General features: G+C 71.0%; 6 protein-coding genes across 6 annotated transcripts; 2 read left to right on the top strand and 4 right to left on the bottom strand.

Annotated features, from left to right (window-relative positions):
- Nucleotides 1–1,144: 1,144 nt before the first annotated feature.
- On the bottom strand, nt 1,145–2,008 carry AURANDRAFT_27076 (hypothetical protein; the record flags this gene model as incomplete). Its single annotated transcript, XM_009039061.1, has 1 exon — nt 1,145–2,008. The coding sequence occupies one exon, from the start codon at nt 2,006–2,008 to the stop codon at nt 1,145–1,147; it is 864 nt and encodes a 287-aa protein (XP_009037309.1).
- A 2,111-nt stretch (nt 2,009–4,119) lies between these two features.
- AURANDRAFT_64540 (hypothetical protein) lies at nt 4,120–7,499 on the bottom strand (the record flags this gene model as incomplete). The annotated part of the gene is made up of 6 exons (XM_009039060.1): nt 4,120–4,230; nt 4,432–4,479; nt 4,660–4,965; nt 5,302–5,454; nt 5,626–5,763; nt 6,021–7,499. The coding sequence occupies 6 exons, from the start codon at nt 7,497–7,499 to the stop codon at nt 4,120–4,122; spliced, it is 2,235 nt and encodes a 744-aa protein (XP_009037308.1).
- A 1,789-nt stretch (nt 7,500–9,288) lies between these two features.
- SDH3 (putative sarcosine dehydrogenase, SDH3) lies at nt 9,289–12,316 on the bottom strand (the record flags this gene model as incomplete). Its single annotated transcript, XM_009039059.1, has 3 exons — nt 9,296–10,045; nt 10,289–11,984; nt 12,306–12,316. 3 exons carry the CDS (start codon nt 12,314–12,316, stop codon nt 9,296–9,298), a joined length of 2,457 nt encoding a protein of 818 aa, XP_009037307.1.
- Nucleotides 12,315–17,421, top strand: ABC40 (hypothetical protein; the record flags this gene model as incomplete). The annotated part of the gene is made up of 4 exons (XM_009039112.1): nt 12,315–13,379; nt 13,507–15,459; nt 15,627–16,343; nt 16,381–17,421. 4 exons carry the CDS (start codon nt 12,315–12,317, stop codon nt 17,419–17,421), a joined length of 4,776 nt encoding a protein of 1,591 aa, XP_009037360.1.
- Nucleotides 17,422–18,606: 1,185 nt separating this feature from the next.
- ABC8 (putative ABC transporter) lies at nt 18,607–19,596 on the bottom strand (the record flags this gene model as incomplete). The annotated part of the gene is made up of 1 exon (XM_009039058.1): nt 18,607–19,596. A coding segment is annotated over one exon (990 nt), but the record flags the coding sequence as incomplete, so codon positions are not given.
- Nucleotides 19,597–20,047: 451 nt separating this feature from the next.
- AURANDRAFT_64537 (hypothetical protein) lies at nt 20,048–23,102 on the top strand (the record flags this gene model as incomplete). The annotated part of the gene is made up of 2 exons (XM_009039113.1): nt 20,048–21,400; nt 22,773–23,102. 2 exons carry the CDS (start codon nt 20,048–20,050, stop codon nt 23,100–23,102), a joined length of 1,683 nt encoding a protein of 560 aa, XP_009037361.1.

The following is a 23,102-nucleotide window of genomic DNA, read 5'->3' as shown; positions in this document are numbered from 1 at the left end:
TCCGCCGCGACACCTTCCAGCGAGGGCCGGCGCCCCGTTGCCGTGACGATTTTCGAGAGATTTGGGGTGGGAACACAACGAGAAATCGTCACCGTCATGCTTGGTAGGCAAGGGCTCATGGACCTCCGGGACTGCCGCCTCGACGGGTCGGAGGGAGGCGCGTCGACGCGCTACATCCCCGTCGACTCCTTCAAGTACCACGCAGGGCAGGAAACGAGTGATTCAAGTTCGCTTCAACACGAGTGTTCCGCGCGCGCGCGTGCCGGAAAAAGCATCCACGCGTCGAAAGCGCTCCGAGAGATGATCGCTCGTCCAAAAATTAGCCGAACGAGTGGAAAACGATCGAGATATGAGCCTCCAAAGTTGGGAATTTCGCACTCTTTTCCTGCCCAGGTACCTCTGGCGCGACTACGAGCCGCGCGTCTACTGGTGGGAATGCCTGGAAGTTTTGCGGCGCGTCTTCTTCACGGCGCTCATCGCCATCCTGGACCAGGGCTCGAAGCTCCAGCTCGCCATCGCCGTCGCCGTCGCCATCTTGTACCTCGCGGCCTACATCCAATACAGACCGTTCGTCTTCGAAGAAGACGACGCGATCGCGGAGATCGCGTCCTGGGCCATCGTCATCACGCTCTTCGTGTGCCTCATGATCCGCGCGGAGATCGCGCTGCACCGGCCGGGCCTCGCCGTGCTGAGCAATTTGCTCCTCTTCGCGGCGGCGCTGCTTCCCTTGTTCGCGTTCGCGACGGTGGTCGCGGGCGCCCTCGGCGAGAAACCGCCGGAGGAGGAGGAAAAGGAGGAGGCCGAGAAGCCCGACTCGCCGCCCGGGTCGCCGTGGGGCGACGACAAGGCGCCGCCCGGCGGGCTCTCGCCGTCCGAGCTCGCGGCGCGCGCTTCCGGGGCCACCGCCGCCGTCGCCCGCGCGGAGCAGGAGGCGGAGGTCTACGACCGCGTCTACGAAGACGACGCGCCGGCGTCGCCCGTGACCTGCGGCGCGGCGTGCCTCCCGGACTTTGGTCCGCGGGGGGGGGTGACGTTCAGCGAACCGGCATCCCTCCCGCGGGACTTCCGCGAAACAGAATCCCTCTGACCTTCCCGGGCCGTAGACCGCCCCATCCGGTATGGCCCCTCAAACTACCCCGGAGGCCTAAGGAGCCTCGCCCCCGCGGTCCGGCGCCCACCAGAAGGACACGGAGAAGGACGGCTCCCGGCTCTCGACGTAGTGCCAGAAGTGGGGCGGGATGTAGAGCAGGTCGCCGGGCTCGAGGACGACGTCGACGTAGGGCGCGCCGGCGAAGGCCGGGAAGTCCGCGGCGTCGTCGATGTCTTCGATCCGGCTCGAGACCGCGTGGACGTCGGCCGCGTCGCGCGGGTAGAGCGCCGCGGAGTGCTCCGGATCGTAGAGCCGGACGTACTTCGAGCCGACGACCTGGGCGAGCAAATTGTGGTAGCGGTCGTGGTGGAGCGGCGATTTGGTCCGGCCCCCGAGCCACGCGTTCATCGTCGGCGGCCCGCCGCCGAGGCAGCAGTAGTCCGGCGTCGCGACGTCTCTCGCCAGCCGCGGCACCTGGTCGAAGAGCGCGTGCTGCGCGAGGTAGGCGCCGTCTTCGCCGAGCTCGACCTCGCCCAGGAAGTCGCCGAGCGTGCAGAGCGACTCGGCGAAGTCGTCCGCGAGGTAGTGCGCGCCGCGCTCGACGGGCACCGTCCGGTGCCCCGCGACGCGCCTCAGGTAGTCGAAGGACGCCCAGGGCCGCGTCGTCAGCGCGGGCCAGTGGGCCATGCAGTTCGTGAGCAACGCCGGCCGCCGCGGCGCGTAGCAGGCGCGCTCGAAGGCCGCGACGGACGGGCGCTCGAACGCCGGGACGTCCGCGCCCGTCCGCGGCCGCGCGTCGACGACGGGCGGCCGCGGCCGCGGCGGCGCGATCGGCGCGTCGGCGTCGACGCCGAGCCGCGCCTCCAGCAAATCCACCAGCGCGAGGAGCGCGGGCCGGTGGAACGCGTCCGACAGCATGAGGCCCAGGTCCAGGCACGCGACGGCGTTTCCTGCTTCTCCTTGCTCGCCGCGCGACCAGCCCGCGTAGAACGCCGCGACGGCGTAGCAGCGCCGCCAGGCGACGGGCACGGCGCGCCAGTGCGCGCCGTCGCCGTGGAGCGCGGCCCAGGCGACGTCCCGCACGCCGTCCCAGGCCTCGACGGCGCGCGCGTGCTCTCGTTCCGCCGTCGCGGCCGCCGCGGCGCGCCACGCGTCGACGTCCGCGAGCACGGTCCGCGCGGACGCGGCCGCGGCGTCGAGGTCCGGCGCGAAGGCCGGCAGGTCGCACCGCGGCCGCTTCCTCGGCGGCTCTCGCCGCGAGACGTCGACCGGGATCGCGAGGCGGAGCGGCCGGTCTCCGCCGACGGCGCCGTCGGAGTACTGCGCGTACAAGGCCCGCCGGGGGAACGCCGACCCGTTGGCCCCGGACGCGTGCTCGCAGTCGTCGCTCAGCAGCACGACGTCGCCCGCCGCGCACCGCAGCGGGAGCTCCTCGCCCCGGAAGCGCACGACCAGGCACCCGTTGGCCTCGTCGACGTCGTCCAGGGGGCACCAGCAGGACACGTAGCGGCGCCGCGGCCCCGCGAAGGACGCGAGCTGCTCGTCGACGTCGCGGTGCCAACGGAAGGCGACGTCGCTCCGCGCGGGCTTCACGACGAAGTGGTCGTTGAAGAGGAAGACGCGGTCGGGAGCGCCGAGGTGCGCCGCCGCGAGGCGCGGGAGGGCGTCGAAGAGCGCGGAAACGCAGGTCTCGCGCCGCGCGGCCGCGTAGGCGGCCCGGTCCGCGCGCCATTCGTCGCCGGCCGCGGCGACGACGGGCTCGAGCACGCAGCCGTTCGCGACCGTCGGCGGCGTCTTCGCCGCGAGCGCGTCGGCCTCGCGGCGCAGGTCCGCGAGCGCCTCCGCGCCGAGCGCGCCGCGGACGACGGCGAAGGGCCGCATCTAGGTCTTCTTCTTGCCCTCGAGCGTGCCCCAGCCCTTCTGGGGCTTCTCGACGGCCTTCTTGAGCCACCAGGCCAACGCGGCGGCGTGCAACAGCACGAGCGCGGACACGACGACGATGACGGACGTCGGGATGCCGTGGATGGGCTTCATGGAATGCGTCGAGCGCGCGCAGTAAGATGGGCGGCGAAGCGTCGGCAATGCGTCCTTCGCTGCTCCAGAGTCAACTGGAGCACAGCCTATAAAGTGCATCGTGCGGCATTCGAACCTCGGGGCAGCTATCCGCCGTCCGCGAGGCAGCGCACGATGCCGCCGTCGGGGAAGATCGAGGTCGCGGAGGAGGGGAACAAGCGCCGCGGCGAGATGTCGCCGGCGGAGGTGCGGCAGTGCTCCAAGGACATCGTCGAGTGGTTCCGGAAGCACGCGGACCTCGACGCCGTGGGCACGCCCCAGGACGACGTCGACCGCATGGCGAAGCGGCGAGCGCTGCCCCTGGCCCTCGAGGAGCTCTACCTGAGCGCCAGGGACGGCATCTGGTTCGAGGACAAGGAGCTCATCGCCCTCCAGGCCTGCGGCAAGCTCCTCGGGGAGATCGACGAGCCGTACTTCCCGTTCGCGCGCGACGTCGACGACAACATGCTCGTCGTCAACTGCAAGAACGAGGCCGTCTACGAGTGGGACCTCGCCGACGGCCGCGGCGACGAGGTCGAGCGGAGCATCACGGACTACCTCGAAGGCTACCGGAACAAGCTCCTCGAGAACAAGTACGAGTACATGGACGGCGACGGCTGCATCGAGAAGGCCGGCGGCTCGTCGGCGCCGCCGCCCCGCGGCAAGTAGGCGCGCGCGGGGTCGGGCGGGCGCGCGTCCCGCCGCGTAAGGTCCCGTCTCGAAGTCTCGGAGCCCGTCCGGCAAATCGGCAATCGTCCAGCACTTCGTCCGGCTCGCCGAGGTTCAACATGGTTTCCCGATCCCTTGATCCCTTGATTGGGGGACGATGGAAGCCTAGGGCAGCCCGGGACCATGCCGCGGCGCCCCTGTCGATCGAAGGCGTACGACGAGATCGAAGACGCGGCGGAGAGGAAGTCGCGGTCGCGCATCCTCGCCGGCGCGTCGTCCTTCGTCGTCGCGTTCTTCGTCGTCCTCAGCTACGCCTGGCTCAAGCCCGACGCCGGCGCCTCGACGCTGCGCGCGACGCGGTCCCACAAAGCCGCCGCGGTGGCCGCCGGCACGCCCCTGTCCTTCCGCGTGCGCAACGCCTACGTCGACGCCTACGGCGAGCCCGGGACGCTCTATTCCTGGGCGTCGTCGTACGACGCGATCGCCGAGCCCCACAAGTGGCAGGAGCTCGTCGCCGTCTGGGCCGCGGCGGGCAACGCGACCAACGTGACCTGGGCCTTCGACGACGGGTCGACGGCGTCGGGCGCCGCCGTGCTCAAGAAGTTCTTCGCGTTACGCACGTACGCGATCTCTCTCACCGCGGCCGACGAGAACGGCACGTCCGTCGCCTACGCCGGCACGGTCATCGTCAAGTACATCCGCCGCGAGATCCGCCAGCTCACGGACGGCGACCGCCACGCTTGGCTCGACGCCATGCAGACGCTCTGGAACACGTCGACGGAGGCCGGCTCGCGGCTCTACGGGCCCGCGTACCTCGACATCAACGACTTATCGAAATACCACGTGACCCTGTCGTCGGACGTGACCTGCGACCACATGCACGACGGCCTCGGCTTTTTGACGATGCACAGCGGCCTGTCCCTCATGTTCGAGCAGGCCATGCAGGCGGTCGACGCGCGCGTGTCGTTGCCGTACTGGGACTTCACGATCGACAAGTGGCTCCTCGACAGCGGGAACCTGTCGAGCGTGTGGCGGTCGCCGATCTTCGACGCGTCCTGGCTCGGGGGCGTCAACCGCGACACGCTGACGATCGACGAGGGCCGGTGGGCGAACATCGCCGTCGCGGCGAACCAGTGGACGGCGACGCACAACTCCTACGGCTACCTGCGCGCGCCCTGGAACAACAACCCGCAGCCCTACCTCACGCGCGTGCCCGACATGTGCGGCTACTCCGGGACCGCGCTGCCGTCGTGCGTCGAGCACTACTTTTTGCTCACGTCGGAGACGTGGTACGACTTCGCGTGGTTGCTCCCCTACGACCCCCACGGCACGGTCCACGAGGTCATCGGCGGCACGTTCCACTGCAACGACACGGCCGCGGGCGTCGAGGCGTACCTCCGCGCGGAGGTCCCCTGCCGGGGCGACTGCGAGGCGCAGTACGAGGAGTACGAGACGTTCATGGCCTACCTGCGGGGCAGCCTCTTCGTCACGCTCAAGGACATGTACCGGTCCGGCGACCTCGAGATGCCCCAGTACTGCTCCGCGGAGACGCCCTTCGCGGAGTGCCACGCGGCGTGCACGTCCCACAAGGACGTCGAGGCCCACTGGGGCGTCATGTTCTCCTGGTACGAGGAGGTCGAGTCCTACGCGTGGCTCACGTCCAAGGTGAAGCGCTACGTCATCGACGCGGTCTGCGACGGCGGCATCGGCGCCGACGGCGACCAGCTCGAGTCCGGGAGCCCCATGGACCCGTCCTTCTGGCCCATCCACCCGACCATGGAGCGCCTCTTCATCTACAAGAAGATCTCCGACACCTTCGAGTCCGAGTCCTGGCCGGGCACGGGGTCCGCGGCCGTGACGAACTGCACGGGCCACCAGAAGAGCTCCGTGATCCCGTTCGCGTTCTCGCTCCGCGACGGCGACGAGGGCGGCGACCCGACGATGCAGACGCTCTACACGAACGAGGAGATGTACGACCTGCTCGACCCGGCGTCGCCGGTCGTGCCCTTCATCTACGCGGACTTCGACTGGGCCCACTGCGACTCGGCCATCTACGGCCTCGACTTCACGGACTTCCTCACGTCGACGACGGGCGCGCCGAGCCGCAAGGTCCACGCCGCCTCCAAGGGCCGGAAGGGCGGCCGCCGCTGGCTCTACGCGCCGGGCGACGAGCGGTAAGTACGCGCGGGGTTCCCTACGCGCCGGCGACGGCGCAGTCGCCGCCGCGCTCGCGCTTCGCGAGGTAGTCGGCGTGGTGGTGCTGGAGGAGGTAGGCGTGCGCCTGCTCGGGCGTGTAGCGGTCCGCGTCGAGGATGACCTGGAGCACGTGCTCCCTGCCCTTGTCGTCGCGGCCGACGGACAGCGTCGCGCCGTCGTGCCCCAGCTTGCCCGCGCGCTTGCGGAAGATGTTCCGCGGGTCGATGTCGCCGGGCTTGCGCAGGCGCACGTAGGCGCGCCCGTCGTCGACGCGGTCGAACTCGCACGTCGGCTGCGGCGGCGTCGCGGGCTTTTCCGGCGACGGCGCCGGCGCGGGCTCCTCCGGCGACGGCGGCTTCTCCGGCGACGGCTCCGCGGCGGGCTCGCCGGCGCGCGCGGGCTCGTCGGCGCGCGCCGCCTCGGCGGGCGCCGCGTTCTCGTCCGGCGGCGGCGCCGAGCTCCGGCGGCGGCGCGCGAGGCCCGTGCGCGGCGAGAGCCGGGGCTTGGCGTCCTCGCCCGCCGCCGGCGACGGCTCGCGCGACGGCGCGCTCGCGGCGTTGCTCTTCGACGACCGCTTCTTGCGCAGGGCCGCGGGCCGCTTCTTCTTGGGCTCGCCGTTCTTCTCCTTGAGCACGTCCTGCTTCGACGCCTCGCGCCGCGGCGGCGGCGGCGCGGAGATGCGGCGGTGGAGCTTCGGCGCGAAGGACAGCTCGTCGGCCTCGCGCTGCTCCTTCTCGGCGCGCTGCGCGTCGAGCTTCTCCCGCTTCTTCTCCGCGCAGTGGGCCTGGCGCTCGAGCATGGACATGCGGCTCAGCTGGCGACCGGGCCGCTTCTTGCGGCCGGCCTTGTCCTGGGGCGGCGGCTCGTCGTCGCCGAACTGACTCCGCGCGGAGTCGAGGCCGCTGCCCCGCGCGGACTGGGTGCGCCGCGCGGAGAGCGTCGGCTTCGCGCTCCGCCGGCCCTCGCGCTCCGTGCGGCTCCGGGGGCCGCCGCCGTCGGCCTTGGCGAGGTCGAGCTGCGGGAGCTTGAGCTGCGGCGGCGCGGCGAGCGGGCTGCCCTGCTCGCTCGCCTCCCGCAGCGTGTCGAGGGCGTAGGCCTCGGCGGGCGAGAGCATCTCCGTGGCCGCGTCGCGCGTCTCCGGGGGCGCGCCGCCGGCCTGGGCCGCGGCGTGCGCGGACGTCTTGAGTTCGCCCGCGGTGCCGGCGAGGACCTTCTCCACCCACATCTTGTGGAAGTCGCCCGCGGACGCCGTCGACGCCTTGAGCTCCAGGGCGACGTGCGCCCAGCAGAGGGCCATCTCCTCGTGCTTCGTCGCCGCGTCGCCCCGCGCGAGGCAGGCGTGGAGCACGCTGACCATGCCCTCGACGGCGGCCTGGCCGCCGAAGAGGCGCTGCGGGCACTTGTTCTTGAGCCAGGAATCGATCTCCCGGGCCTTCTCCGTCGGCCAGGGGCCGATGGCGTCCTTCGACTTGCGCGGCGAGATGATGACCATGGTGCGACGCCGCGACGAGCGCAGTGCCAAGTCGGCGCGAGCGGCGTCGGCAGTTTGCAGGCGGGCTGCCCTCGCTTTGTTCGGATGCTGAAGCTTCAATGTGTCTGTGTTGCACCGACGCCGCGCGCGCCGCTGTGTTGCTCTTGAGTCTCACGAGCGTCGCCGCGCTGCGCAACGCTGGCAGCACCACTCGCCGCCGACTGCTCGCCGCGCCGCTGCCGCTGCTGCTCCCGCTCCCGGCCGCCGCCGAGGTCCCGAAGCTGGGCCGCTTCGCGCCGCTCAGCGGCGCGGCGTCCTTCATCGGCGCGTGGACGCTCGACGCGACGGCCGACGGCGCAAAGTTCTCCGGCGCGCTCGACTTCGCTGCGAACGGCGACGCGCGCCTCCGCGGGCGGACCTGCGCGTCCATCTGCCAGGACGTGCTCCTCGGCGAGTCGGCGAGCGCGTGGAAGTACGCGAACAAGAACGACGTCGTCTCCGTGTCCTGGACGCTCGACCTCGCGACGGTCTACGACGACGTGCTCATCTTCGACGGCGCGCTCGACGACGACGGGTCGCTGCGCGGGACTGTGTACACGGGCGACGCGGAGATCGGCGCGCGCGGCGCGGGCAAGCGCAAGCGCGTCGGCGCGTTCGTCGCGCGGCGATGATGCAATCTTCCATGTTATGTGCACGCGCGGCCTACGCGCCGAGGACGTCCGGGTAGAGGACGGGCCCGATGGCCTGCTTGAAGTTGTTGATGAGGAAGAAGGTCGTCGCGATGAGGCTGATGCGGAAGGAGAGCCCCTTGAAGAGGCCCTGGACGACGCCGTACTCCGCGGCGAGGCTCTTGCCCGTGTCGAGGACGCCGCCGTACTTGGTCCGCTCCAGGTCGCCCTGGAGGCACGTCTTGATCGTGTCCATGGGGTGCGTGACCGTCGCGGAGAAGAACGCGCCCGTCAGCGCGCCGGCCGCGAGCGCGACCTGCTTGTCCATGCCCGAGCTGTCGACGAGCTTGCGCTGGATCTGGGGCGTGACGCCGAGCATGGCCATGGTGAAGAGCGACTCGCGGCCGAGCGTCATCGTCAGACCCCGGAGGAGGCCCGCGCCCCCGAAGTTGCGCAGGATGCCCGTCGGCGTGCCGAGGATGGACCCGCCGAAGCGCTGCTGCTGGATCATCGTCAGCTCCCAGACGGAGCAGGGCACGCCGGAGGCCAGGCCGCCGAGGAACGCGCCGCCCATCTCCGCGTCGTCCTTGCTCGCGACGGAGCCGAGCGCGCGCTGGAAGAAGCCCGTCGTGCCTAACAAAATTCTTCGGTGACGACGGTTCGTCGTTTTCCCGGTCTCTCGAACATCGCCGCGGGACGCCGCGTCGAACCGAACTGCACGGCCGTCGTGCCGCCGAGGTTCAGCATGGCCATGGGCAGGCCCCGATAGACCACGGCCGGGTTGAGGGACACGCCGAGGCCCTGCTGCACGCTGTTCTTCCAGGACAGCAGCGGGTAGTTGATGGCCTTGCAGCAGCAGCCGGCGACCATGCCCAGGCCGCAGTTCTGCGCGCCGTTCAGCTTCGCAAGATCTGCGCCGCCGCCCATGGTCGTGCGCTAAGTGCTGCTGCGCGCCGGCGGGTGGCGCGTGAGTGAGTGCCGCGCGCTGCTGCGGGCTAGCGAAAACTCGCGCCAACACGATTTGCCACAGCTTTGTCAAGGTCGAGTTCGAGTGCTGCGAGACGCCGAGGTCGACGTCGAGCACGAGGCCGGCAGCATTGCCGCCGACGGTGTAGGCACCTACGGCCTCGCACTCCAATATGCAAAACCTCACCCCTTAATCTTCAGCCCCTTGGGGTCGTAGAGCGGCCCGAGGGTCGCCCGCGCCGGGACCATCGTCCCCGCGACGTCGACGGCCCAGTCGCCGCCGTCGATCCACTTCTTCGTCGCGGCCGCGCCGCCGCCGGGCGCGACCATGGCCAGCCCGACGGCGCCGCCGACGGCGTGGCCGTAGGACGCCGCGCGCACGTCGCCGACGACGACGCCGTCGCGGTAGACGACCTCGCCGTGGTGCGCGAAGGCCGCCGGGTCGTCGAGCGCGACGGACACGAGCCGCCGGCGCCGCGGCGCGGCCTTGTGCTCCAGGCACTTGGCCCTGCCGTTGAACTCCTTGGAGAAGTCGCAGGTGAAGCCCAGCCCGACGTCGTAGGGCGTGTCGCAGTTGTCGACGTCGTGGCCGAAGTCGCGGTAGCCCTTCTCCAATCGCAGCCCCGAGAGCGCCTTGAGCCCCGCGGGCGCGAGGCCAAAGTCGGCGCCCGCCGCCGTCAGCACGTCGTAGACGTCGACGGCGTGCTCCGCGGGGACGAAGAGTTCGAAGCCGAGCTCGCCGACGTAGGTGATGCGCGCGATCAGCACCTGCGGGCAGTAGCCGACCGTGACCGTCGCGACGCCGCGGAACGGCAGGCCGGCGACGACGTCGCCGTCGTCCGCGCCGGAGACGGCCGCCCGCAGGATGTCCCGCGACCGCGGCCCCTGGAGCGCGAGCTGCGCGAGGCCGCCCGTGACGTCCGCGAAGGCGACCTGGGCAGGACAAGAGTGCGAAATTCCCAACTTCAAAGGCTCCTCTCTCGGCCGTTTTCCACTCGTTTCGGCTGATTTTTGGACGAGCGATCATCTCTCGGAACGGTCTCGAAGCGTGGATGCTTTTTCCTAGAACGCGCGCGCGCGGAACACTCACGTTGAAGCGACGTTGAATCACCCTTGTCCTGCCCTGTAGGCGACGACTTCGTCGCCGCCGATCTCCCGGCGGAGCAGCGCCTCAACGTGGCGGTGCGCCGTGTCCGTGGCGACGACGAGGAACGGGTCCGCCGCATCCGCGTCCCCGAAGCGCGGCGCCAGGCCCGTCGCGTCGGCCCAGCGGGCCGGGAGCCGCGTGACCGTGAGGTCGGCTTCTAAAGTGCCGGTCGAGTCGCGGAGCCACTGCGTGTAGGTGATGCCCGCGGACACGTCCGCCGTGCTCAGGCGCTGCAGCACCCGCTCCGCGTCCCTCCCCGCCACGGCGAACTTGGACATGAAGGACATGTCGACGAGGCCCGCGCGCTCGCGGACCGCCGCGTGCTCCGCGGCCCAGGCTTCGAAGAACGCGGGCTCGCCCCAGCCCAGGTCCGACGCGTCCGGCGCGCCGAACCAGTCCGGCGCCTCGAAGCCCGACACGGCGCGGAACGTCGCGCCGGCGGCGACGTGCCTCTCGTGGAGCGGCAGGCGGAGCGCGCCGCGCGCGGATTTCGGCGCTTTGAACGGGTAGTGGCACTTGTAGACGTCGCCGAGCGCCTCCTCGACGCGCCGCGCGCGGTAGAGCGGCGCGCGCTGGAAGTCCTTCGTGCGGTCGACGTGCACGCCGCAGACGTCCGTGTCCGGGACGCCGTCGACGACCCAGTTCGCGACGGTCCGCCCGACGCCGGGCCCCGTCAGGATGCCGATGCTGTTCATGCCCGCGGCCACAAAGTAGCCCGAGAGCTCCGGCGTCTCGCCGATCAAGGGCGCGAGATCGGGAGCAAACGACTCGGGCCCGCAGAAGAAGGTGCGCACGCCCGCGGCGCCGGCCGCGGGCACGCGACCGCACGCCGTCTCCAAAAACGGCGCCATGCGGTCCCAGTCCGGCTCGATCTCGCCGAAGCTAAAGTCCGGCGGGATGTGCCCGACGTTCCACGCCGCCGCCTCGGGCTCGAACAGGCCGACCATCAAACCGCCGCCCTCGGGCCGGATGTACGTGTGCGAACTCGGGTCCTCGACGACGGGCCAGTCCGGGTCGACGTCGGCCATGGGTTCCGTGACGAGGTAGTAGTGCTCCGCGGCCTGGTTCGGCACGCAGACGCCGTGCCTCTCGGCGAACTGGCGCGCCCACATGCCGCCGCAGTTGACGACGTAGTCCGCTTTGATGGTGTGGCCGCACGTCGTCGCCACGCCCGCGACGCGGCGTCCTTCGGTAATTAAATCCTCGGCGGCGACGCCCTCGACGACCGTGCCGCCCATGTTTTTGAAGCCCTTGGCGAGCGCCGCCGTGGCGTCGACGGGGTTCACGCGGCCGTCGTCGGCGACGTAGAAGCCCGCTAAAACGTCGTCGACGCGGCAGAGCGGAAACAGGCGCTCGACCTCCGCCGCGGAGATCTCCTGGACGTCGACGCCCTCCTTGCGGTTGAAGGCCGCGACGCGCCGGTACTCCTCGAGGCGGTCGCCGTCCGTCGCGAGCTCGATGAAGCCGCAGCCCTTGAAGCCCGTCGCCAGTCCCGTCTCCGCTTCGAGCGTTTCCGCGTAGAGCCGCTTGGAGTACTTGCGCCACTCCGTGGACGTGGCGCTCAGGCTGCCGAACGTGACCATCAGCCCCGCGGCGTGCCACGTCGTGCCGCTCGTCAGGCGGTCGCGCTCGAGGAGCACGACGTCCTCCCAGCCGCGCTTGGCGAGGTGGTAGGCCGTCGACGTCCCGATGATGCCGCCGCCGACGACGACGACGCGCGCCTGGCTCGGAAGCGTTGTGAGCCGTCGCGTTCGCAGCGCGCGCAGCGCTGGCGGCGCGCGAAGCGCTGGCAGCGCGCGGCTCGACGCCAAGCGAGATGCCATATGCCTCAAAGCCTCGCTGTGGCAAATTTGAAGTCGATGTATTCCTAAATCTGATTGGCTGCAGGCAGCCCGCCAATGGCCGAGGTATTCCTCTACTGAGATAGATCTAGACATGGTCGCCGGCGCCGACAGGATGGCGGCGGACACGGAACACCAGCGGCTGCCGCTGAGCCCACCTCCAGCGATACAACGAGAAGACGACCGGCCTCGGCCGTGCCTCCACCTGCTGGGCATGGTCCTGCGCTGCTCCATCCTCGCCGCCGTCGTCGCCGCCGCCGTCGACGCGGTCTACAGACGGGAAAAGCTCTACCGGCGGAGCACCTACGCCTTCGCCTTCGACGACCCGGACACGCGCAAGTACGCGCGCTACCTCGCGCGCGACAGCGGCTCGGCCCCGGCGAACTTCTCGGCCGCCGCGTGGGCCGCGGCCTACGGCGCCGCGGCGTCCGCCGTGCGCCGCTGCGACACGCAAGAGATGACTACGTTGTACGTCGGCCGGAAGGCGTCGGCCTGCGGCAACGGCGCGAACCGGGCCTGCAAGCGCGGCTTCGGCCTCTCGGCGGCCGGCGCGTTCGCCGCGTGCGACGGCGGCCATTTCTGCGCCGAGGACGCGGTCTGCGCCGTCGCCTGCCCCACGGGCGCGGCCTGCCCCCCGTCCGTCGCCCAGGACGGGGCCTGCGCCTTCCCGAGCGCGCTGGAAAAGACGACGTCGCCGACGAACGGCCTCTGCCCGGGGTCGTCCGCGGTGCACCCGTGCCCGTCCGGCTTCTCGTGCCCCGACGCGACGACGCGCCTCCCGTGCCCGGCGCACCACTTCTGCCCCAAGGGCTCCGCCCGGCCGAAGCGGTGCAGCGCCTTCGCGCGGTGCGCCTCCGAGCGCGCGGCGCGCCAGGACTTCTCCGGCGCGTCGCAGCGCCTCGCGCTCGCGTCGCTGGTGCTCGTCGTCGTCGTCGTCCGCGTGAGCCGCCTGCTCCAGAGCTTCCTCGCCTTTCTCCGGCGGCACCGGTCGCGCAAACGGCGCGCGTTCCGCGCCGCGCCCGTCGCGGACGCGGCGTCGGACGACGACGACGGCGACGACGACGCCTGGGGCGTCATCGAGGTCGACGGGACGGCGGACCTCGACGCCTACGACGCGCTCGTCGACCCCGTGGACTCCATGGACGTCGCTTTAGAGGCGGAGGTCTTCGGCGACGACGCGACGGCCTGGGAGGAGTTGCCGCTGGCCGTGCCCGCCAGGGCAGCAAAAGAGAGCGAAATTCCCAACTTCAAAGGCTCATATCTCGGCCGTTTTCCACTCGTTTCGGCTGGTTTTTGGACGAGCGATCATCTCTCGGAACGGTCTCGAAGCGTGGATGTTTTTTCCGGAACGCGCGCGCGCGGAACACTCACGTGAAGCGACGTTGAATCTCTCTTTTGCTGCCCAGGTGCCCGCGGACGCGCGGTTCGTGCACGGCGTCGTGTCGCGCGGCGCGGCGCCGCGGCCGCGGCCGCCGCCGGAGGACCTCGCGCCGGCGTTTCGCCCGCGCGAGGCCGACGAGCGCGTGGACCTCACGTTCCGCAACCTGGGCCTGCGCCTCGCGTCGGGCGCGCGCGTCCTCGGCGGCGTCGCGGGCGCCGCGAGGAGCGCCGAGCTCACGGCCGTGCTCGGCCCGTCCGGCGCGGGGAAGAGCACGTTCCTGGCCCTGCTGGCGGGCAGGCGCCTCGGGTCGGGCTGGCGCACGGGGTCCGTGCGCGTCAACGGGCGCCGGGGCGGCGTCGAGCGCTGGTGCGCGGACCGGAGCGCCTTCGTGCACCAGGCGGACGCGCTCAAGGCGCGGCTCACGGTCTGGGAGACGCTCTACTTCTCGAGCTGCCTGCGGCTGCCCGCGGCGCACCGGCGGCGGCGGGACCTCGTCGAGGACGTGCTCGAGGCGCTGGACCTGTCGCGGCGGAAGCACGCGCTGCTCGGCGACGGCGCCGCGGCGCGCGGCGTCTCCGGCGGCCAGCGGCGCCGCGTCTCCGTGGGCGTGGAGCTCGTCGCGGAGCCGAGCCTGTTATTTTTGGACGAACCGACGTCCGGCCTCGACTCGGCGACGGCGCTGCGGCTCGCGAGGACGCTCCACGCGCTCGCGGCCCAGAAGAACGTCGCCGTCGTCGCCGTGCTCCACGCGCCGTCGAGCGCCGCCTTCGCCCTCTTCGACCGGCTCCTCCTGCTCGGCCGGGGCGGCACGGCCTTCGAGGGCAAGCCCGGCGACGCGCTGCCCTACCTGCGGAGCGTGCGGCCAATCGACGCGTCGCACGCGAACCCGGCGGACGCCGTCGTCGCCGTCGTCGCCGGCGACGACAAGCTCGCGTCGCTCTGGCGGGCGCCCCCGCTTCCGGAGACCCGGGCGCCGCCGCCGCGGCGCCGGCGCGCGCGGCCGGCGTTTCCCGCCGCGGTCCGGATCCTCGCGAGCCGCTACGCCGTCGAGCGGTCGCGGCGGCTGGGCGAGCTCTTCAGCGACTGCGTCGTCGAGGCGCTCGCGGGCGCGCTCGTCGCGTCGACGTACTCGGAGTACGCCTTCGGGGATCTGCCGTCGATGAACTTCATGACGTCGCTGGGTCTCGTGTTCACGGTCGCGCTCGCGGCGCTGCCCTGCTTCGGCGGCGAGCGCTCCGGCCTCGACCGCGAGGCGTCGCCCGCGGGCGCGGATCTCGACCTGGCGGCCTATTTCCTCGCCGTGGACCTCGTGGAATTGCCGCGGCTCGCCCTGCTAACGGCGGCGTTCCTGTCCGTCTACTACCCGCTGACGGCCCCGCTCACGCGGCCGGTCGTCTTCTTCGGCGTCTGCGCGGCCTGCGCCTACGCCGCGGCGGGCGTCGGCTACCTCGCGTCGACGGTTTTTTTACGGGAGTCGAAGGCGCAGCTCGCGGCGACGGTCTTCGTGCTCGTGGCCTCCATGTTCGCGGGCGTGGTCCCGACGCTCGACGATCTGGCTTCCATGTCGCCCCTTTTGGTGGGGCTGCCCTGGGCGTCGCCGAACCGCTGGCTCTGCGAGGCGCTTTATGTTTTGCAGGCGCGGCACTTCTCGGACGCGTGGAAGATGCCCGTGACTTTTATCGACGACCCGAACCGCCACTCGGCGCTCGCGGGACTTCACGCGTTCCACTACGCGGACGACGGGCTCGTCTTGGACGTGGCGCTTCTACTGGTCATCGGCGTCGCCTTGCGGCTCGGCGCGCTCGGCGCGCTCTTGGGGCTCCACCGCGAGCGGCGCGACCGCGCGTCGCTGCCCAAGGCGCTGTGCCTGGCCGGGGTCGTGGCGCCGCTCGCGCGGGCCGTCGACGCGCTGGGGCGGACGCCGGCGCTGGCGCTCGCGGTCTTCGGCGTCTTTTGCATGGTCGCCGCGGGGCTCGTGGTGTCGAGCGCGTGGTGGTAATGTGAATGTCGCGGTCTTTGGCCTCCCCTGCACATCGTCCGGCGGGCGACTTGGCGGGCGCAGCTGCTCGTGGATCAGGAGCCGGTAGATCTTTACTGCAGTGTGAAGATCGCAGCATCCAAGCTAATCCAAGGACGTCTGGGCAGCCTTCCCGCGCCTCGGCGGCCGGCCGTCGGTCGCCGACGATGGCCGAGTCGGAGCGGCTCATGGAGGTCACCGATGACGACGAGCGGCCGGCGCGGCAAACCCCGAAAAAGAGCCGGTCCGTGGTCCTCGCGGCCGTCGCGGCGACGTGCCTCGTCGGCATCGCGTCCGTCGGCCTCGCCGCCCGCGGCCGGGCGCCGGAGGCGCTCGACGAGGAGGCGGGCCCGTCGGCGGCGCACGTGGCACGCTTCGCCGACGACGGCCGGCCCGACATCGTCCTCGTGTTCATGGACGACGTCGGACTGAACGACCTCTGGCGGTCGACGGACCTCCCGAAGCCGACGGAGATGTCGAAGCTCGTGCGCGACGGCGTCGAGCTGACGAGCTACTACGGCCAGTCGCTCTGCTCGCCGGCGCGGGCGACGCTCATGACGGGCAAGTTCGCCCACAAGATCGGCTTCAGCGACCAGCAGGGCGGCGTCCGCGAGGTCACGGCCTACTCGAACTTCTCCGTGCCCCTGGGCCACGACATGCTGCCCCAGGGCATGAAGCGCCTGGGCTACCAGACCCACGCCATCGGCAAGTGGAACATCGGCCACTGCAACGTCAAGTACATGCCGTGGCAGCGCGGCTTCGACACGTTCGTCGGCTACTTCACGGACGGCATCGGCTACACGGACCACGTCTCGGACACGGCGAACACCTACACCGTCAACGACGTCACGCGCCCCCCTCTACGACATGTTCCGCTACGAGGGCGGCCTCGCGTTCAACGGCTCCGAGTACGAGGGCACGTACACGACCGCGCTCTTCACGGAGCGCGCGGAGAAGGTGCTCCACGACGCCCCCGAGGACGCGCCCCTGTTCATGTGGCTCGCCTACCACGGCATGCACGACAACGACGGCGTCACGGACGCGGACACGTGCGCGCAGACGGGCGACGACGACGACGACGCGATCTTCATGGAGCGGGGCCACCTGCCCTTCGCGCGCTTCAACTTTGGCTGCGGGCTGCGCGCCATCGACCGGGGCGTGGGCCAGGTGCGGACGGCGCTCGACGACCGCGCGCGGGACTACGTGCTCGTCGTGACCTCGGACAACGGCGGCTTCGCGTGCGGCTACCACTGCCAGGGCTCCAACTACCCCTACCGGGGCGCCAAGTTCTACGAGTTCGAGGGCGGGTTGCGGCTGCCCGGCGTCGTCTACTCGCCGAGCCGCGTCCCCGCGCGGCGCCGCGGCGCGGCCTACGACGGTCTGATGCACCACGTGGACTGGTTCGGAACCTTCGTCCACCTCGGCGGCGGCGACGTCGCGGCGCTGACGACCTTCGACAGCTCCTTCGACACGATGAACCACTGGCCCCAGATCGCCGGGAGCGCCGGCGCCGGGTCCGCGGGGAGAGAGACCATCATCTTCGCGGCGTCCGACTCGACCGCGTCGATCCGCTCGGGCGCCTACAAGTACACGTACAACGCCGTGAACGTGACCTGGTTCATGCCGTCCTTCAACGGGACCATCGACTCGGACCCGGCCCGCTGCGACGGGTCGTCGCCGGCGACGCAGCTCTTCGACGTCAAGGAGGACCCGCGCGAGGAGATCGACCTCGCGACGGACCCGGACTACAAAACGGTCCTCGAGGACATGAACGCGCTCTGGGAGGACGCCCTCGGCCACTTCTGGGTGCCCACGTTCCCCTTCGCGAGCGACGACGCGCTCGAGGCGCCCCAGGTCGCGTTCCATCAGGCGGGCGGCTACGTGACCCACTGGGGGTGCACGCCTTCGGAGCGGGACGAGTGACCTATCTAAATAACATGTATGTTCCTACGCGGCGACAACGCCCTCGGAGCGGGACGAGTGACCTCTTTAACTTGTATGTTTTAACGCGGCGGCCAGCGGGGCGCGACTCCGCGCGGGTGCGTCCGACGGCGGCCGCGGCGCCGCGGAGCCGCGCGTGGACCGGTAGAACGCGACGCACGCGTAGGCGCCCGCGAGGAAGCCGAGCCCCGCGCAGTAGGCGACGTCCTCGGCGATCTTGTCGCGCGCGGAGATGGACCGGTAGATGATGCCGATGTCGCGGAGCACGTGCTTGCCGTCGCAGCCCGCCGCCGGGTCCCAGTCGTCGCCGCAGTAGCAGTAGTGGCTCGACGAGTAGTTGTCGCAGGCGTCGTAGCGCGCGCGGATGAAGTCGGACCAGATCATGGAGCGGATGGACCGCCCCATGGGGAAGACGTAGGCGAGCGCGCGCAGCGGCCACTTGACGTCCTCGATGGGGATGATGAAGCCCGCGTAGAGGAACGACGAGAACCAGGCGAACATGTAGAGCGCCGTGCCGAGGAGCGGGTGGTCGAAGGCCACGGCGCAGGCCGTCCCGTAGCAGTCCCAGCAGAACTGGCCCGCGCACCAGATGGCGCACGTCGTGAAGAACGCGCCGTCCTTGGCCGTGAAATTCGCGACGGCGAAGCCGGGGACGCCGAGCGCGACGAGGCAGAAGCCCGCGACGAGCGGGACCTGGAGGGCCGCGCGCGCGAGCAGGTACGCGGCCGGCGACACCATGCCGTTCCTCGCCTCGGACTTCACCATGCGCGTCTCCATGTTGATCGCGACGACGATGACCAGCGTCAGGCACGCGGGCACGGCGTTCATCCAGATGAGCAGCCAGACGCGGTTCGCGACCTGGGTCTGGTGCCGCTCGCGGGATTTTATGTAGACCGTCGCGAAATACAAATTTCCGAAGAAGAAGCACGTCGCGCGGACGCCCACGAGCACGAGGTCCCGCGCGAGGAGCGTCGCGTGCCGCCGCAGCAGCGGCACGACCTGGTTCCCCATCGTCGGCTCGATGACCACGGCCGTCTCCAGCCCCGCGTCGACGCCGCCAGAGTGGAAATGCGCGTCGTCGTCGACCGTCGCGCGCCGCCGCTCCCGCGCGGCGGCGTAGGCGTCCAGGATCTCGCGCACGACGCCCGCGTCGGAGAAGTCGCTGTTGACGACGTCGAGGAGGAAGTCCGCCGGGTTCGTGAGCGGCGGCAGGACGTGGCCGAGGCCCTCGAAGGCCGCCGCGGCCGAGGACGCGGCGCCGGAGTACGCGACGCGGCCCTCGGAGAGGAGCAATAGAGTGTCGAAATCCAAAAACACCTTCGTCGACGGCTGGTGGATCGTCGCCACGACGATGAGGTGCTCGTCCTTCGCGAGCGACCGCACAAAGGCCATGGTGTGGAGCGACGCGGCCGCGTCCAGGCCGCTCGTCGGCTCGTCCAAGAACGCGGCCACGGGCTGCTTCACGAGCGCCACGCCGATGGAGAGGCGCCGCTTCTGGCCGCCGCTGAGGCCCCCGGGGACTAAGGCGTGGCCCACGAAGGTGTCCGCGCACGACGCCAACCCCAGCCGGTCGATGATCTCCTCGGCCCTCCCGGGCTCGATGTCCGCGCCCGCGGCGGCGAAGAGCTGCGTCGCGTGGCGGAGCTGCTCCCGCGGCGTCAGCGTCGGCCACAGCTCGTCGTCCTGGTTCACCACAAAGCACAGGCGGCGGAACCGCCGCTGCGTCAGCGCGAGGCCGCCGAGGGTCACGCGGCCCGTCGCGCGGCCCCGCGGCGCGCGGAGCGTCAGGAGCGAGATCAGCGTCGTCTTGCCGGAGCCCGAGGGCCCCATGACGGCCGTCGTCGTCGCGCGGTCGCAGCGCGCGCCGACGTCGTCCAAGAGCCGCCGCTCCCGCCGCGTCCGCCGGTCCGCGACGGAGAACGTGAGCCGCGAGAACGCGAGCACGCGCGACGCGGAGCTCGCGAGGCGCTGCTGCGACGGGCGGCGCTTCGCCGGCGCCTTGGCGGCCTCCGCGCGCCGCCGGTCCTCGAAGCAGCAATCGATGTCCGTTGACTCGCGGCCCGCGATGCAGACGTCGTCGTCGAAGCCCGCGACGCAGGACAGCTCCGACAGCTCGTCGTCGCTCTGCGCGATGCAGGGCAGCCCGGCGAGGTCCATGGTTTTTTATGGGTCGCCTACGGCGAGCGCAAGTGCGCGGCGGGCCTCGCCGGCGACCTCGCGCGCGACTACGAGGCCGCGGCGCGCGCGTTCGCCCTGCGGGCAGCCCATCCCACGTCGATCATGTCAACGTGGAAGCACGTTCATCAAGTTGCCGTGCAAGCAGCTGAATCACACGGTCGCGTGTGCGTGTGCACAGAGCTCCTGACGCCTCGACGGCTCGAAGGATTCTCGTTCGGGCACGATGGACATGTTCGCGCTAGCGACCGAGGATGGACGACTTGACGAGCTACTCGAAGAGGAGCGAAAGGAGCATAACGGTCATCGCCTCAGTTTTGCGACGAGCGACGAGATCGCTTCGCCGTCCGCGCTCGCTTCGATGCCCGCGCCGAAGACCTGGAGCGCGCCGATGTCCTTGACGATGCCCGCGCCGAGGACCTGGAGCGCGCCGATGCCCTTGACGCCGCACGAGGGATCGCCCGACTTCCAGGGTGGCACGCCCGCGGACGAATTGTTCGCCGACGGTTCGCCCCCCGCCGGGGGCGACGGCGCGCCGCCGCCGGCGAAGAAGCACCGGCCCGAGCGCCACGGCAAGTGGACGCCCCCCGAGGAGGCCTACGCGTCGCTCGTCATCGACCACTTCATCAACGGCAAGGCGCCGGGCTGCGCGGGGGGCGAGTCGCTCCGCGCGCTCCTCGCGGGCCTCCTCCGGTGCACGCCGATGCGCATCACGAAGAAGTTCAGCCGGACGCGCGCGATGGGCAAAAACAAATCTTTCAGGAAGACGAGCGAGCTCACGGCGTACGAGCGCTTCGAGCTCGACGCGGCGCGGGCCACCTTCCTCAAGATGGGCGGCCGCAAGGAGAGCCGGAAGCGGCCGCGGTCCGACGCGGACGCCGCGCGGCACGACTGGCTCACATCCGGCTGGCAGTTCGAGGACCACTCGCTCCACGGCGGCGCCCCCGACCTGGGCCTCCAGTGGCGCCGCCGGGAGCAGGTCGCCGCGCCGCCGGCCGCGTCGGTCGCGCCCGCGGACGGCGAGGACGCGCCGTCGCAAGTCGTTGCGCCGCCGGCCGCGCCGGCCGCGCCCGCGGACGGCGAGGACGCGGACGCGCCGTCGCCGCCGCCCCCGCCGGTCGCGCCCGCGGACGGCGAGGACGCGCCGTCGCCGCCGCCCCCGCCGGCCGCGCCCGCGGACGGCGAGGACGCGCCGTCGCCGCCCCGGCCGGCCGCGCCCGCGGACGGCGAGGACGCGCCGTCGCCGCCGCCCCCGCCGGCCGCGCCGGTCGCGTCTTGGGGCGCCGAGCGTCTTCCCGGATGCACCGAGTGCTCGTTCGTGGAGACGCTCATCGCGGACGCGGAGCTCGGCCGCTTCGACCTCGTCCGCGTCGCCGTCGAGGACGCCGAAGGCGGCTGCTACCGCGGCGTGCTCCCCATGGCCGGCACGTTCACCGACGGCCGCGCGCTGCCCGTCAAGTCCGCGCGGACGCCGATCAAGACGCTGCGCGCGGCGCTCCTCCCCGGCTGGTACGTGCTCTACGGCAAGCACCCGGCGGCGCTCCGCGGCGTCGACCCCGAGGACGAGGCCGACGTCGGCGGCCTCGCCGCGTGCAAGTGGACGTCGGCGTCGGGGAATCAGGCCCGCGACGTCAAGATTTTGGGCGTCGAGAAGAGATACTTTGAGGCCGCGGCGTCGCACCTGGTCCGCGGCGGCTTTCGCGCGCGCGGCGCGGTCTTCGCCCGCGTCGAAGCCGAGGCGGCCCGCCTCTGGTGCGGCGGCGGCCCCATCGTCATGATCCTCGTCGTGAAGCATTCCGTAGATCAACGCCCCAGGAAGCACGACGCGCCCGAGCCGTCCGACGGCGGCGGCCTCGACGCGCCGGCCGCGACGCGCGCGCGCGTCGCGGAGGATCCGGGCGCGGCATAGCCGCCTCCGCCCCGGGCGCGCGTCGTTTTTTTTACCAGCTCTCTTCGTCGTGTTCCTGGTTCTATGCACGTGTGGCTGTCGCCTGGGGTCGTGCGTAGGCTTGGTGGGTTGCTCGGGGAGGACTACCTCGGGACCCTGCTAGTCCTAGGCTAGTCCTGCAGCCGCGGCACCGGCCCCGGCTCGAGGCTCGCCGAAGGTGTTTCGCCGCAGCAAAGCTCTTTCGAGGGTGAGAGAATCGCGTCCGCGCTAACGCGAGATGTCGAGCGGAGATCGGGTCGCGCGGCCAGAAGACGACGGGGCGTCGCTCCAAGCCCAGAACGTGGCGCTCCGGGCTCAGGTCGAGGAGCTCCAAGCCCAGGTCGCATCGCTGCAGCAGGAGAACGTCGAACTTCGGAGCGGTCCAGTGCCGCCGGCGGTAGCGCCCCCCCAGGGCGCGCGGGCACGACCCCGTGAGCCTCGGCGCGAGTTGGCGCACGAGCGAGGGCCTCGGCGAGAGACACCGTCCGCGACGTGGCAAGCCGTCGAACGCGGCGAACGGCTCACGACGAGCCAGGCATACGAGCTTTGTCCGTGCGTACCTGTAAGTCGCCTTCGCGCTCTGCCTTCTGTGGTCGCGCGACAGCCAAGGATTGGAAATAATCCCGCTCGCGACGTCAAGACGTACCTGCGCACGGATGTCGAGGCTATCGCAGCGGACCTCGTCATCTTGGCGAATCCGGAGACGTGGCAAGCTGTGGAACGCGGCGAACGGCTGACTAGAGCAAAGGCGCGCGAGCTCTATCCGAGCTTGCCCAAAGGGCGCTTTGAAACTTTGTCTTCTGTGGTCGTGCGACAGCCGACGATTGGAGGTTGCCATGCTCGCAACGTCAACACGTACCTGCGAACAGACGTCGAGGCCCTTGCGGCGGAGGCCGCGGCTGAAGAGACGGATCCGGCGTGGCAAGCCGTCGAACGCGGCGAACGGCTCACGGTGAGCAAGGCGCGCGAGCTCTATCCGAGCTTATCCCGAAGGCGCATTGAAGCTCTCCCTTCTGTGGTCGCGCGGCAGCCGACGATTGGAATTAATAACGCTCGAAACGTTCACACGTACCTGCGAACAGACGTCGAGGCCCTCGCCGCCGAATTCGCGGGCGGCAACGCGCCTCCCGCTCCGACTCCCGCTCCGAAACGCCCGCGAGTCGAAAAGGCTGCGCGGCCGCGGGTCGAGAAAACGCCGCCGCGCGTCGACCCGTGCCCCGTGTGTTTGGAGGATTTGGGCGACGGCGCGACGGCGCTCGACTGCGGCCACCGAATCCACGCGAGCTGCCTCGAGGAGTACAGCAAGAACGCCTGGGCCGACGGCACGGCCGCGACGCGGACGCGGCGCGGGACGCGGCTGACGTGTCCCTGCTGCCGCGCGCCGTCGCTCGTCGCGGACCCCGTCTTCCGCGTCGGCGACGAGGTCGAGGCCAAGTGGGGCGGCTCGTGGTGCCCCGGCGTCGTCGACGAGGTGCTCTCCGAGGGCGGCTACGAGGTCCTCTGGGACGACACGGGCCAGTGCAACCCGATCCCCGCGCGCGACGTCCGGGCCCGCGCGTAA

This window comes from Aureococcus anophagefferens, assembly GCF_000186865.1.
Source record: "Aureococcus anophagefferens unplaced genomic scaffold AURANscaffold_10, whole genome shotgun sequence".
Taxonomy (NCBI): Eukaryota; class Pelagophyceae; order Pelagomonadales; family Pelagomonadaceae; genus Aureococcus; species Aureococcus anophagefferens.
Note: the sequence above shows the minus strand (reverse complement) of the source record. Positions and strands in the feature narration are given on the sequence as shown.